The following is a 16,135-nucleotide window of genomic DNA, read 5'->3' as shown; positions in this document are numbered from 1 at the left end:
CAATTTAGGAAAAAAAAATCAAATATAACTCATAGAAATGAGATATATAAAAACTGAAATTAAAGACTCAATGATGGGACAGAGCAGTAGATTAGAACTGAAGAATAAGTGAAATGGTACAATCATAAGATTGTCCAGAAAGAAGTCTAGCTAGAGGCAAAGAAATGGAAAATATAAAAAAGAGATTGAGAGACAGGTAGGATACAGTGAGAAAGTCTAATATTTGTTTAAGCAGACTTCTAGAAAGACAGGAGAGGGCAAATGGGAAAAAGACATTATTGAAAGGGATATCTGAGAATTGATAAAAAATACTAAACCACAGATGAGAAACCAACAAGTCACAAGCAAGATAAATAACAAGAAATCCACACCTAGAAACATCATGGTGAAATGGTAAAATAACAAAAACAAATAATCTTAAATACACTCAAAGAAATATTACCTTCAAAGAAGTAATATTTATGCCTGGTAGCTGACTTCTCAATAGAAACTATGGAGTGACCCTTAATGTGTTTAAAGAAAAATAACTGTTGATATAAACATAAACTTCTATATCCAGCAACAACTTTCAAAAGGTGTACAAAATAAATAAACTTTCAGGAAACAAAAACTGAATTTGCCACCAGCAGACTCTCAATAAGGAACGTGATCCCAAATGGAAGGATTGAGATAAAAGAGATAAGGAATAAGAAAGAAAGTGGTCAACGTGTGCGTAAACGCTGACTATATAAAATAACCAAAATGATGATGACAACAATGACTACGATATTTTGTGGGATTATATAAGTAATTAAAATGCATAATATCATATAAATTGGCAGGAGGAATGAATGACTGGAATTCAAGGTCCTTGTATTATTCAGGAGAATAAGGATAGTGATCAATTTTAGACTTCGATAAGTATGCAAGTTGAAATTTATAAAGTAACCACAGAATAAAAACAAATTAAGACCATTAAACTCCAATTTAAGTAGAGAAAATGGATAAAGTAATAAATCCAGTACAGGGCAAGAAGAAGAGAGAGATTTTAAAAAATGGAAGAAAGAGAAAGCACAAAACAAGATTAAAAATAAATCCAAATGTTATTACACTAAATGTAAATGTTGCTCTTGTACACTGCTGCTAGGTTGTGTAAAATGGCACAGACTTTCAGGAAATGTTTGGCTGCTTCTACGCTAAAGGTGAAATGCTCATACCCTATCCTGGAGCAGCCTTAATTCCTACTATACAAACAACTAGGGAAACTCTTGAGCATACCCAAAAAGAGATATGCAAGCATATTTACAATAAGCTAAAAGGAACCCTACTGTCCATTGACTGTAAATGGAATAATAGTTTGTGATTTTTCATACCTTCCAGGATCCAGTCATGTTCTACTTATTGGCCTGGTAACAAGCATGCAGGTATCTATTTTTATCACTGCCCTTAAAGTGTACCTGCACACCTTCATATACATTTGTGTGTGTTCTAGAATTTCACAATAAATAGAAAGAAGTGAGAATCAGAGAAGTTGTCAAAGGCTGAAAAGCTGATGAGTGCTAGAGCCACAATTAGAAAATGTCTTTATGACTCTTTATCTCATCTTAACCATTACTCCAAAAAAACATCAAACACCAGTAGCAACAATTCTCTAGAAGCCAGTGTTAAAAAAAGACAAAAGCAATCATATAGCTTTTGTCAAGTTCCTAATAGGGCCCTTAGTTTTCGGTACCAATCCCAGATCCCATCCTCCCCGCCAGCCTCCCAGCACAAGCTACTCAGACCCAGCAAGAAGCAGGTTAGATCTGCAGTACCACGTTTAAGAAAGTACCATATTTCAGAAACAACGACTGAGAGCAACTCTGGTCAAGAGGCAGCCCTCATGACCACAGTAACTTTTCTGTAGTCATGAGAAACCAATAGCCCTTATCATATATTTGCAGGTATCAAACAAATAGAACAACCCAAACGCAACATGTGCACCGAGGGGATAATGGCAAATCACTGAGACAAAGTTGAGCTGGCCTTGGAAAGTCTGCTTATACAAGAAAACTTTCCTTGCCACTGTTCTTTGTCCCAGGCTGTGATCTGGGACTATTCCCCCTACACTCTGAGTGTATTTGCTGATTCAGACATGGCTGCTCTTCCAGTCCCGGGATGTGCCAGGACATTTCAGAAACCCTTGGCATTCTTGAAACTCGATGTCTATAAATGTCACCAAGACGAAGGGCAGGACTAAAAAAAGGTAACCTCAAGGCTCAGTGAATGAATCTGTACAAGGGTTAGATGAAAGTTCTTATCTAATGGGATTTTTCTACCAAATCCTGCCTACCCTTGATATCCCAATACAGTTACAGAAGAGTCAGGAATACACACAATATTTCGGGCACAATATTTCTAAAGTGGGTATAAAATAATATTAGGGAAGGCAAGTCCAAAGAAGGAGTATAAACTAAATCTGAGCAGTATTTGCTTTCTAAAAACATGTTTTCAGTAACACTGTAATTCCTAAAACAACCTGAAAACTAGTTGTGTAAGTCAAAGACCTACAAGAAGGTTCTGATTAAAATAGCATTACATTTTCTAGTGAATACATGACAGCATTATTACTTTCACAGTGCCCTTGGAAAGATACATATTATCAGTGTCCAAACAAAACAGCTGTTAGTTGTTCTATCAGCTTTTCTGAGAACTGACCCAATTAATAAAATGGATTTATTAATTCAAGCTCTATTGAATATGAAAAGGAAAAAAGGAAAAGGAAATCTTCTGAGAAAAAACAAATAAGACAAAGAGTCACCCCAACATACATATTTGGATTTGCTGATTTTCGGTCAAGCTCACCCTCAGGAGAGTTTCTGTTTGTTTTGGGTGGGGGCAAAGGTTAAAGCAAGAACAAAGGGACAAGATGGGAGGAAGTGAGAAGAGAAGGGTAGCTGACTGAGATGGTCAACTGTTCCGCAAATCTTCCCTTGGGATCAAACTCCTATAGCTTGATGAGGAAGAATACACACTGATAGCGTTGGGGCAGGCCTACCTAGAGTCAGTTAAGAGAGAATTGCCTGAGTTCACCTACAAAAGAACGGAATCCAAGGGTCAGAGTCCAGACAACGAGGCTAAAAAAAAAAAAAGAAAAAACACACCAAAACCAGCGGTTCTTGTTTCTCGTTTCCCAGATGTTCCAGTCCCAGAAAATCTAACTCTGTCATTGAAATGAAAAACAAACAATCCTTGTTTGTAATGGAAAAGAATTTAACTTACTCAAAATCAGAAGAGGGTAAGAGGGTAGAGGTGCAGGGGAAATAATGCAACAGACATTTAGAAATATAGAATTTATTTATATTCACCGTAAGACAGTGTCACATTTTGTACATGGCTACCAGAAGAGGAATAACACTCTGATTGCACTAGATTGCTATCAACATTGCTTATTCTGCGGAGTCGGGAAACACTTATTTTCCCCCTTTAAAAAACTTAAGGCTCAGTTTCCAAAAGGTAATTTTACCACTTATTTTCCTTATTGCCCTCTTAAGGAGGGCAGTAGCCATATATAAAAGCCACTTTAAGATGACACAATTAAGGAACTGGAAAAGTTCTGAAATAAAGGACAAAGGGGTGGAGGAGGAAGGACAGTGCCACACACTTCACTCACTCCTACCCCACCCCCCCACCCCGAAGACACTCAGTGTGATCTGTGGTTTTGTCAAAGGCTCCTCCTATCTGAAATGTGTTTAGTTACAAGATCAAACAAATCAGTAGATGGGAGAGGCCTTAGGTATGTACCTTTAGTAAACAAACGGGAAAACTAAAAACTTTATCACTAGTTGCTGGCTAATGTATGTTTATTTGCAAGTTGCCTGCAGATAAGTGTGCACACACAGTCATGTGGACTCACTTTCCTTTGGTAAAGCTCACCAAACAGGATGCCTCTTCTAACACACTAGTAAAAAATATTTAATTTCCTTTCAACTTTCAGATCAAGTGGCCACAAAGCTGTCCTTTCTCCTAAATACTATCTTCCATTTTTCTTTTCAAGCTTGTAGTAGAACAAAACCATGATAGTAACTCAAACTGGTGTGTAATCCCTGTTTCAGTGATTAAAGAGAGTGGGAGGAAAGAGCGTGAGAAAGCTAATCGTGAACAAAGTTTAGGATATTTTCCTCAGAATTTACCATATCAACGAGTTCCAAACACGAGTTCCCAAAGTGTTTTAGAAGCACGTTTTCCTGTACAAATATTTCATTCAATCTACAATGACATAATCATTTTACAAAAGAGAATCTGTTCAAACTCAGTAAACTACCTTACAGTTCATGAGGCTAATGCTATAACAGCAACAAAAGCCAAAAAGGGCACCGTGGGTTCTGCCTCTGGCATCAAGAGGTAGAGACAATCACTGGGTAGAAAAGATTAACAATAAAAAACAAAAACGGTAAAACAAAACAACACGCCCTCCCCGCAAAAAAATACTCCACCACATTCCATTTCTAAGGACTAGTTCTGGAAAGCCTGGGTGGCATTCAGTCTAATTCCAAGTTGAGAGATCCATTGCCCACAATCATCTTGCTGTAATTCTTCTGCTGCTCTTCCTTAAAGGTGTCCTTCACCTTGGCTCTCTTCAGCCCTCCATCCCTGAGAACAGAAACACAAATAAATAAAAGATACTCCCAGCAGCAATTTAAAAGGGTTACCTATTAATACATGCTGCACGGTGCCATGACATTTAGCAGCTGGTCAGCGATTAGGCAAAAAATCACTGGATTTGGAAGGAGAAGGAACCAGATTTCAATCTCTGCTCTGCCACTCAATCAGACCTGTGTTACTTTAAGGCAGGAACAATCTCTCTGATGTTTGATTAACATAAAACAATCTCTCTGCTCAGTTTCTTTTTATAAGTTAGGGCTGCTATATTCAATATTTGGATACTATATTAAAACTAGGATTGTTTACCTATAAAGTACTAGGTATTTTTCATCTAAATCGACCTATATCTTACTAGAAAGCCATATGGAAAATTTTAAATAAACACACAAGAAATGGCGAGGATACTGAGTATGTGTGGGTAAATTCCTTAAAGAGAAATGGGTTCATCATTATTCAAATCTAATCCTATGTCTAACAAGTCACGTTTTGATTCAAACCACTATATTTCAAGTACTTATAATCTTCCATATTCCAAAACAGACTCAAAATAAAACAAGCAACAAAAACATAAATTGCATTCAACCAATAATAGTGCCTATGTAAGCAGCATTCCTTAATTCAGAGCCTGTGAATCTTTGAACTCTCTCCAGGGTGGAGAAAACAGACCTGCCTGGGTTATAAGTATTCTGTGTGCACTTCCTTCTTTAGACAACAAAAAGAAACAACAAGCTGGAAGAGCTGGAAGGGGACTGGACTGCCAGGGTCACTCTCTCTCTCCTAATCTCATGTTTTAGATTTTAGATTTTAACTCCTAGGAGAGCATGGACCAAGAACTTGCTTACTTTATACTCTGCCTGTTTAATTTTAACCCTGCTAAGCATGAATGTTTACCAAGTGCTCTCTAATGATGATGAATGGATCATAGGTTAGCCAGTGAACTCAATGCCATGAAGACAGTGACCTACAAACAGACGGCCGCCTGAGACAACTGCCATGTCCTGGCCTCTAAAGTCAAAACTAAGACACGGCCCACCAGGAGGTCCTCTACTTAAAAATAGACTTCGGTCCACAAATCTTCCAGGGGGTCAGTTGTAGGAAATAAGGTTATAAGTTGTCGTTAGGTCTCCAGAATTGTCCACAGAGCCTCTTTTATCCACATGAGCTGCCTCTAACTATTCAGAGCATCTTTGTGAATTCTGAATAGTAAGAACTAGGGAAGGGAGGGAGAGACAGAAGAAAGGCCATTCCTCCTTTCCTGAGGTCCAGGCCAAAACAGATAAAAATTCACAATCAGCAACATTTGTCCTTGAGCATCCTGACATTAGTTTTACACAATTCTCCCTCCCAAGCATTCCAGTAAACCTCATGCTGCTCTGAGTACCCCAGCTGTGACTTGCCACCCCTAGACACTTTAAAGTTTTACCTAATTCCCCTTTGCAATGACAGCAGATCTTAGTTCTTAAGGAGGGCAGTAGCCATATATAAAAGCCACTTTAAGATGACACAATTAAATTCTCATTTAATCTAGGGGGAAAAATAATCTAGACATGTTAATTCATATCCAAATGACAAACACATCTGGAAAGGCAGTGAGCGTATTTTCTTTTTAAGAAGAGGCCAGGTAATTAAAAGTAACTTTTTATTATTAAACTGCAGATGGCCTGATAAAAGAAATTTTAAAACTCTGAGGATCATTTGTGCCATTTCGCTCAAGCCAATCTGACTGGGAGTCTGTCCTGGAGCTAACTCCCTTAGGTTATTTTTGTTTCGCAAGGCTTTCTTCCTTTCCTTGGTACCTGAGACTATAGATCCAAAGCTCTAAGCTTTTCATAATGGCTTCAGGGCAGGAGTGGGGCTGGGATGTCAGGTAAGAGGAAGGGGGATAAAGAGTAGAAAACAATGAACAAGGAAGAGGAAGCCCATTACACATATGAACATGGGTCACTAGGACATCTGTAAACTAGGACATTGGTAAGCCTGTCATTTCATGATGGTAGGATGTCTGCAATTTAGTTTCACATATTCCAGTTTAGAGAGTGTAATACAAATATTAGTCTTAACCTGTCTTAACCCTAGTCCTGACTTTAGGGCCCTAAAGTGAGTTGCCCTAAATCAAGAACTCATACTCCCAGAGTGGTCAACTAGGCATTTAATCAGAAGGCCACCCTCCAGAGGTGCCACTCTAAGGTTTCAGCTATCTTGATCTCCCATCAACCTCCCAAGCTTTGTTAATTAGCATAATTTTAGAAATGGGTTTTCACTGTAGAAATTAGTAGTTTGTTCATTAGCATGACAGATGCCAGAGTCAGGCTTTCCTAGGTGAAATTAGTTGTATTCAAGGTATGTGAATGGATAAAATATTTTAGAGACATTCCCCACCCTTGCATTAAAGGGTATATAAGAATCTAGCCAGTCCTTCTTCCAGAGGCTTAATCCCTAAATAGTCCTGCGTTCCTCTGCGGGTTCAGAAGGCTTTGGTCGCCTGGCTGACAGCCTGACTTGGTGAGCCACATCCTGCTCCTACAACATCGCCAAAATTGCCTCCGATGAACTTTTCAAACACCGAAAAGACAGCAGGGACTTTATTACACTTACAGGACTTGAAGTATGGACTATTTTGTGCCAGTTTGCAAATCCTATGTCTGTGTGTGTGTGTAAGAATCAATCTCCTATTATAACCCTCACTGATACAGACTAAATGTTTGTGTGCCCCCCAATATTCGTGTACTGAAGCCCTAACTCCCAATAATATGGCATTTGGAGATGGAGCTTTTGGGAGCTAATTAGGTTTCGATGAGGTCATCAGGGTTGGGCCCTCAAGATGGGAATAGTACCCTTATAAGAAGACACACCAGGGCTTCCCTGGTGGCACAGTGGTTAAGAATCTGCCTGCCAATTCAGGGGGCACGGGTTCGAGCCCTGGTCCAGGAGGATCCCACATTCCGCGGAGCAACTAAGCCCGCATGCCACAACTACTGAGCCTGCACTCTAGAGCCCGTGAGCCACAACTACTGAGCCCATGTGCCACAACTACTGAAGCCCACACGCCTAGAGCCCGTGCTCCGCAACAAGAGAAGCCACCGCAACGAAGAGCAGCCCCCACTCGCTGCAACTAAAGAGAAAAGCCCGCGTGCAGCAACGAAGACCCAGCGCAGCCAAAAATAAATAAATTAACTAAGTAATTTTTTTAAAAAGACACAACAGAGAACTTCCAGCCTTCAGAACTGTGACAAAATAAATTTCTGTTGTTTAAGCCACCCAGTCTATAGTAGCTTGTTATGGCAGCCTGAGCAGACTAATACTCCCACCTACATTCAATCTTGCTCAAAGAAACAAAAAACTGAAGCCATAGATATCCATACCTAAAATATTTCGCTTATTTCCTGTCAAGTTTTTAAGTTTTCTTTAATATAGTTATAGCTGGAGTTAAATATGAGCAAGTCTGTAAGTTGCCCCTTGCCTCCCAGGGCCCATTCCTCCAAATCCATTCTCACTTCCTTCTTCAGCAAAAGAACCCTAAATTTTAGCTTGACACGTGGCCATGCAGAACAAAGACTACATTTCCCAGATTCCTTTGCAGCAAGGTGTCAGTTCAAACAGATACAAGTGGAAGGGGCTTGTCCAACTTCCAGCCTGTGCTCTTAAAGACATGAATGTGTCCTTCTTGTTTTAGTTCTTCCCTGATAGCCATTTTGCTGTACTCACTGGGTAGAGGTGGAGCAGCCATCTTGGACCATAAAGTAGAAGCACACCAAGGATGGTAGACCAATACAGAATGAGCTGTTATAGCAGTCTAGACTGCCTATGTTTACGTATGGGAGATGAAATTCTATCTTAGTTAAGCCATCGTTATGCTGTTATAAGCCACTGTCAGTGTCAGCTAAACCTCCAGCTAACAAGCATAATAAATGACATTATTAAAATTGAGTTTTTTAATTTAAAAAAAAAGTGATAGTACTTCTGAAAAATTTCTTACCAAGGAAGCTCAGTCAACCCTCCTTGTATGGCAATAGCAGACTTAACCCGGTTAGCAAACTGGACTGCATCTTCTCCTTCCTGGAAAAAAACAATCACAAGTACTTTCTTAAGACAGAATTTTCAAATAATGCTTTCAAATGTCTCACAATCATTTAGATTTGTTTTAAAGTATAAGATTCATATTTTAGCTCAGATATGCTCTATTCTGAATCACAGCAAATATCATTTGTTCTATTAAGAAAATGCAGTGCTGTACTGTTTAATATTTTTATCACGTGTATATATGTTTATTATGCTCTATATTAGCCTTATTCAAGATACAAAATTCTACAATATCTGCAGGTTCAAGAAACCAACGGCAATTGTAAAAACTATTATGGAAAAGAGTCTCTGAATATAAAACCAGCTTGATTTTGAAGAGAGCTAGGTATATATACTTTTTAATGACTAATGCTGAGAAAGCAGAAAGTCCAACTGTAGCTAATGTGAGGAAGGGAGACACCCAGGTTTTCAGGTAAAGGTTTTCTTGCCTTTATCTGACTAGATAAAGCACCAAAGACCAGCTGTCTATGGCATACCTCTCTGGTCATGGGGGGCATGTACCACACATCACAGACAATTGCCCAGCTGGTCATCATTCGAAGCAGGTAGCTCACCATGTTGTATTTACTACTGTTCCAAAATGCATCACCAAACTGAGGATTATACTGAGAAAAGAGAAAAGAAAATGCATTCCAGTTAGGAATTAAGTGGCAGTTTCTCTTATCCATGTCAATGGATGATAAGCCAAATATCTCTATCAGACCCCCCAAAAAAGAGAAGCTACTGCACTTGACAGAAAGGATCCAAAGAGCAAACTAGACGTAGAAAACAAATTTATGGTTACCAGGGGGTAAGAGGGGGAGAGAGAAATTGGAAGATTGGGGTTGACACATATGCACTACTGTATATAAAAGAGTTAACTAATAAGGACCTACTGTATAGCACCGGGAACTCTACTCAATACTCTGTAATGACCTATATGGGAAAGGAATCTAAAAAAGAGTGGATATGTGTATTTGTATAACTGATTCACTTTGCTATACACCTGAAACTAACACAACATTGTAAATCAACTATACTCCAATAAAAATTAAAAGAACAATTAAAAAAACTACACTCCATTAAAAATTTAAAAAACAAACAAACAAACAAAAAACCCAAAGAGCAAACCAGGCCATATAACTCACCTGACTACAGCCAGAGAGCACTGATACAGGAGGGTTATTGACAAGACTCTTAAATATCTGTCTCCCCACTTAACTGGAAGGTGGGTGAAAGGAGGAACAGTATCTGTTTTGCTTATCATGGCGTCCTCAGTACTCAGACACTGGCCTGGCACACAGTACCACCCCACATATCTATATACATATCTCAATAGAGAGAAAAAGTGATCAAGCAAATGGGGCAACTGTAAATAATTGATCAATCTGAGTAAAGAGTCCACAAGTATTCCTTATTCTTGCAAATTTTAAGTTTGAAATTATATCAAAATAACATTACCAAGTCACTGCCCTCTTTTGTGGGGGTGAGGGTGTTTTACCTTAATGGCAACTGGATATATGGTTCCTCCAATTTCAAAGCTTCCCTTTTTAAACATCATGACTGAAGTATTGTTGATGCAAGTTCCTATAAGGAAATGGGAGTAGAGGGTGAATATTTTTTAAAGCAGTCATTTTTAAAATGAATCATTTTGATATAAAATAATTTAAAATATTCAAGTCATATCAAATTACAGATTTTTTTTAAAAAATTAGATATTTTATCATTTTACAAATCAATTCCTGCTTGAGTAGTAGTAATTCGACAGTTCTAAGCAGGTTTAATAACGAACTTTTGCTTTATTACTGGCTACTCTAAAGATACAATTTCCTCACAACAGGTGACAATTTCAGCACATCGTAAAACAAGGACTTTAAAAAGTTATGGACAATACCTTTCTAAGTTCACTACCCAGAAACAACTTCTATGGTCAAAAAGGTACCAGGACTTCCATCAAATCTCAAAAGAAAGCAGGGAATTACTAGCCCAGAGGCCATCCCATCCCTACAGGACAGCATAGATCTGAACTAAGAATGCCAATTCTAGAACAACCCAATTCCTCATATACTCTCGGTACTTGTTAGCAACTATAGCTTGGTAATAAACACTGTCCCTTCTTACCTTCAGGAAAGATTAATATGGGTAACTTTTTCTTATCAGCAATATGTTCTCTTAGTCTGTGAAGAAAAAAAAAGGATCAAAATTATACCATAAAAAAGAGAGAGGTGGGAATCCTTTTTGGTATTCTTTACTCTCTACTAACACAGATATACTTGTAAAGCAGTAAGAAGGAAAGAAATAAGATACAAGTAAAGAAAATAAACTGAAGTTGGTCCCTTTCTAAAACATGTGTAAAGGCTGGTAAAGCTGAGATAGAGAGATTACAGCTGCCAGAGTATATACTGCTGCTCAGTAATCTCAAGATGGGGAACAGTTTTCTAACCTTAAAGAGGTTTCAACAGGTACTTTCCATTTTACTTTTAAAAGCATGGCCCACCTTCATCTTTACAGCAATGATCAGAGTGCCTTCAGTTAAAGGCCTCAGGTAAAAAGCTGTTTCCAAACAAAGGTTTCTGGTAAGCAACTGTACCCCAAGCCCCAGGAGTTCCTTCTGTTCCATAAATAGCATTAGCTCTGTCTGTCTCTACATGGATTTAAGTGATAATGGTCATTCAGCAAACACTTAATCCACCATCTATTTATTCAGCCAGCGGTTACCAATTATTACCTTCAAGGTAGTAATTTTCAACTTTAAAAATTCAGTGACTGGACTATATCTAAGTCATGGCAATGTAAATGTATGGGCCTTCTAATCTCATCATGTATCCCACTATGACTACAGAATTCAAAAATTTTAAAATCTAGCCAAGACAGGTGATTCACCAGAAAAGGCCAACCACAAATAGAGCTCCATATGTTTTAGTTTTAACCTTTAGTACTGCTCTGCCTTCTTTGGCAGGAAGACCAAGGCTTCAAAGATTTTATGCTACCCCAATGGATACTGTGTAATGATGCTGCTCACCTCTTAGTAACCAGGTGTCGGTCCTTCATTTCTGAGCGTTCAAACCAGACATGTGGACAAGCCTTGACCATAGCTCTCTGAATAATTCCCATCAATCCACCATGAACCTGGCCAACCTAGAAGGACCATGAGAAAAAAATGCAAAGGCATAGCTGTCCAAAGAAAGCCTTTTTTTCTTTTTAGTACCAGTAAGTTCCTATTCCCCACTCAGAGAAAAGATTGGCCTTCTTCTGATGGAAGTTCTTAGTCTGTTCAAAGGACATGACTGGCCAAATATAAGCACAAAGTATTCTTTAGTAGCGCCTTTGAATTTTAAGCTATGTTGCTATACTAGCTTTACTCTAGCTTTAAAAAGTAGAGGTCTTTCAACTCAGTCAAGATAAGGGAAATACAAATTAAAACTACACTGAGGAACTTCCCTGGTGGCGCAGTGGTTAAGACTTCACGCTCCCAAGGCAGGGGGCCCAGGTTCGATCCCTGGTCAGGGAACTAGATCCCACATGCATGCCTCAACCAAGAGTTCACATGCCACAACTAAGGAGCCCAAGTGCTGCAACTAAGACCCAGCACTACCAAATAAATAAATAAATATTTAAAAAAAAAAAACTACACTGAAATACGATTTCTGACCATTCAAATCAACAAAGAGTCAAAAGCTTGACAATGCGCTCTGAGCCAAGGCTGTGGGAAACAGGCACTCTCACACATTGCTTGGGATGAGGAGATTATAACACCCATAGCAGGAAATTTGGCAAATTTATCAAAACTACATATACATTTATCCTTCAACTCAATAATTCCAGTTCTAGGAATTTACCCTGAAGATATAGCTCCAACAAAATGGAAATATATATGCACAAAGTTATAACTGCATTATTTGTAATTGCAACATATTGGAAAATACCTAAATGTCCAAACATAAGAACTTAGATGAATAAACCATGGTACATGCACACAATGGAGTACTATACAGCTAGGAAAAGAATAAGGTTGATCTCTATGACTGATAAGGAGTGATTTCTAGGAGATATTGTTAAGTGAAAAAAGCAATTGCAAAAGAGCAAATAAAGTATGCCACTTTTTGTGTTAGATGGAAGGGGAAATATACACATGTATTTGTTTACCTCTACAAAAAGAAAACATACGCAAAACCAATGTAGTTGGAAACCTACAAGGATAGGAGGGAATGGGGTAGAATGCACATGTGTGGAGTGACTTCTATGAGTGTAGTTTTTTGTCTAGTTTTGACATTTCAAAGCATATTAATGTCTCACAAATTTAAAAAAATAAATCAACAAGGATGCGACTAGCAAAGTGAAAGCAAATTTAAACAAATGAACCCAACTGTATTTCAAATGAATAAAAGAACACTGAAGAAAGGGGGAGGAAAAAAAAAATCTAAGAAATTTACAAAGATAGTATTTGACCACATCTGCTCCATCTTGGGTGGGGTACCAAGAAATGCAAAATACCCTGAATTCTTTTTACAACATATTTTTCTTTTTGTAGTAAAACAGGTGAAGCAATTCTGAAGCAATTTTAGATGTATTATAGGATTGAGAAAATAGGTAAACATGTTGATATTGTTGGGGAAAAGGGTATTCACTGTGAAGAAAAGGGAGATACAAATATAGGTTGCGGAAAACTAAGAAAGAAATTGATGAATTGAATGAATCGTTACAGACTCAGATTTCTAATATTATATTAGTATTACACATAAATATGACATATAAACATATTAAAAGTAGAAATATTTTACACACATTTTTACATAGAGAGAGAGAGAGCAGCACATGAGAATGTAAATAATAAAGCATGGCACAAAATGTTACCAACAGGTAAATGTGGATAAAGGGCATATGGATGTTCCATGCAACATTCTTATTATTACAATTTCTAAGTTAGAAAATATTTCTAGATTTTAAAAAAAAGTAGAGAGGTTTGTTTAGGAAGAAAAAAAAAAAAACAACTCTGAAAAGGCACTAAGAAGAGATCTTGATGTATAGTTTATATTTAGCCAAAAGAGGACAAATACAACCTCTGGAGGTTAGCTGTACAGTTCCTCCCACTTCTGCCCTCTGCTGCCTCTGATTTAAATCTGGTTGGCTTAGAAACGATGGAGACGGGGGGAGGGGGTTGTGGGACAAAATAGTTGAAGAGGATTAAGAGGTACAAACTTTCAATTATAAAATAAATAAGTAATGGTATGTAATGTACAGCATAGAGAATATAGTCAATAATGTTGCAGTAACTTTATATGGTGGCAGATGGTTACTAAACTTATAGCGGTGATTAATTCATAATGTGTATGTGTTGAATCACTATGTTGTATGCCTGAAACTAACTTGACATTGTACTCAATTACAATTAAAAAATTAAAACTAAAAAAATAAATAAAGAAATCCAACTGGCTTTTGGTTTCTATCACTCAACCCATCAGAAAGTTCGCAGGTTCTATGATTTTCTAAGCCTTGGCTAATACTGTAAATTATACAGTTGTATACTGCACCTGTAATTGCAGTTATATACGATCAAGAAGCATGGAAAATGCTAACAAAATTCTGAGGCCGTCAGTCACAAATGAGTTATACTCAACTCTTTGCTGACCAGGACATGGAATGAATATTGTATCAGAAACACAAAATCATGATTAGACAAGTTGGTTAAGACGCTTGAACCTCTACTTTCTCAACTACAACATCTCAGCCCTAACCCCTTTGGATTACAGGGAAGGTCAAACACAATGCATGTGAACGTGCTTGTCCATATAAATGCAAAGAATTATTATATACACCCAGAAATGGGTGGGGTCTATCCAGGATTGTTAACATGAGGGTCTCTGGACGGGCTTTCTGGCGTCTCTGGATGGGCTTTCTGGGATCCATAAACAACTTGAAATTATATACAAAATTTTGTTTGTATGATGCAAATGTATGTTGTTGTTTTTCTAAAAAAAGGATACATAAATATTAACTGATTGCTAACCTAAAAAAGGTTAAGAACTACCAATTCCCATTAAGTCTTTTCAGAGTGGTGATTAAAGCTTCCTTAAATTCAGAAAAAGCTCCACAACTTACAGAAATTTAATAACGTGTTAAAATGTGTTTGCCCAAGAGTTATATATGTGAACTTGTATCTTAGATTAAATATCTGGCAGTGAGCTAGGAGCTTTCACAAAGGTCTTCAAACCCCCCCCAATGACTGTATAAGCCACAGATCGTCAGCTACCAACACACATGCCAGCACTCCCTACTTGCCTATCTGCAGCAGACACTTAAATCAACAATGGCTCCCTTCATATGCCTTCCTTTCAAGGAAAGCACACCAGACCATGAGTGTCAGTCATAGGAGGAGGGGACTCAGAGGTACAAACTACTAAGTAGAAAATAAATAAGCTACAAAGATACGTTGTACAGCACAGGGAATATAGACAATTTTTTATAATAACTATAAATGGAGTATAACGTTTAAAAATTGTGAATCACTATGCTGTAACCCGAAACTTATATAATACTGTACATCAACTATACCTCAAAATAAATAAATTAATTAATTAAATAATGGCTCCCTTCAAATGCCTTCCCAGGAAAGCACACCAGACCATGACTAACAGTCACTAGAGCTGACACGTGAAATAAAATCCATCTGTTCTCTCTGAAGTCCAAGCCACCACCATGAGATATGAAAATAAGATTCCCCAGGATTCCTCTCTCATTATTCTATTCACACGCCAGCTTAGGGCATATTTACCACCAGCAGGAAAGAACATCTTTAGTGATCCTCCAAATTTTACTTGACATATACATAAAAGAGAGGAAGAAAATCTTGACAAGTTCTTCAGGGTGACAGAAAACACCCTTTGAATTGAAAACATGCCAGAAATGCCACAAAAAGGTCTTTTGAGGTGTCTGATTTTTACTGTGGGCTTTGTGGTTTATTGATGGGTTTTTTTCCTTTTCTTTTGCGGCTGTAGGCAAGAACTGAGAAAGGCAATGTGGTATATATATCTGCCTTCCTTGCTTGACCTTCATTAAAGGGACAGGGGTTTTTTCTTTAATTGCATATGACTCCCTGAAGGGAGACAGAACTAATTGGCTGGTAAGGGATTTGTACAGCTCTAAGGAGGAAGACTTTAACATCTCAAAGTGTCATTAAATACTGCAGGGATTTTTCTTTTTTTTACTTTTTTTATTGCTTATTAAACATTGCAGGGATTTTACAAGCAAGATGGAATCAACTTTATAAAGTCCAATCATGCTCAAGTATATCTACATTTCATTAAGTTAATTTCTTACTACCTTAAATATAATGGCTGTTTTCCTTCTTTTTCTTGCACTATATATTCCTCATGTAAATATATTAATATTGATAACTTATATACTTACATAGTATAACACCGTCACTTTCTAATATAAAACTAACTTTCTAATT

The 16,135-nt window shown here is 37.6% G+C and overlaps 1 protein-coding gene across 1 annotated transcript in view; it reads right to left on the bottom strand.

The window, feature by feature from the left end:
• Nucleotides 1–3,851: 3,851 nt before the first annotated feature.
• Nucleotides 3,852–16,135, bottom strand: part of GPAT3 (glycerol-3-phosphate acyltransferase 3) — a 56,861-nt gene continuing 44,577 nt past the window's right edge. Inside the window, exons 7-12 of the mRNA XM_007468099.1 lie at nt 11,705–11,820; nt 10,804–10,859; nt 10,184–10,269; nt 9,180–9,308; nt 8,600–8,679; nt 3,852–4,611 (exon numbers count right to left, since the gene is read on the bottom strand). Of these exons, the coding sequence (XP_007468161.1) occupies nt 4,500–4,611; nt 8,600–8,679; nt 9,180–9,308; nt 10,184–10,269; nt 10,804–10,859; nt 11,705–11,820 (579 nt within the window). The 3' untranslated portion in view covers nt 3,852–4,499. The remainder of the gene's footprint in view (nt 4,612–8,599; nt 8,680–9,179; nt 9,309–10,183; nt 10,270–10,803; nt 10,860–11,704; nt 11,821–16,135) is intronic.

This window comes from Lipotes vexillifer, unplaced genomic scaffold, assembly GCF_000442215.2.
Source record: "Lipotes vexillifer unplaced genomic scaffold, Lipotes_vexillifer_v1.1 scaffold1921, whole genome shotgun sequence".
In the NCBI taxonomy this organism is placed as follows: Eukaryota; Metazoa; Chordata; class Mammalia; order Artiodactyla; family Lipotidae; genus Lipotes; species Lipotes vexillifer.
The sequence above is the reverse complement of the archived record's forward strand: the minus strand, read 5'-3'. Positions and strand labels throughout refer to the sequence as shown.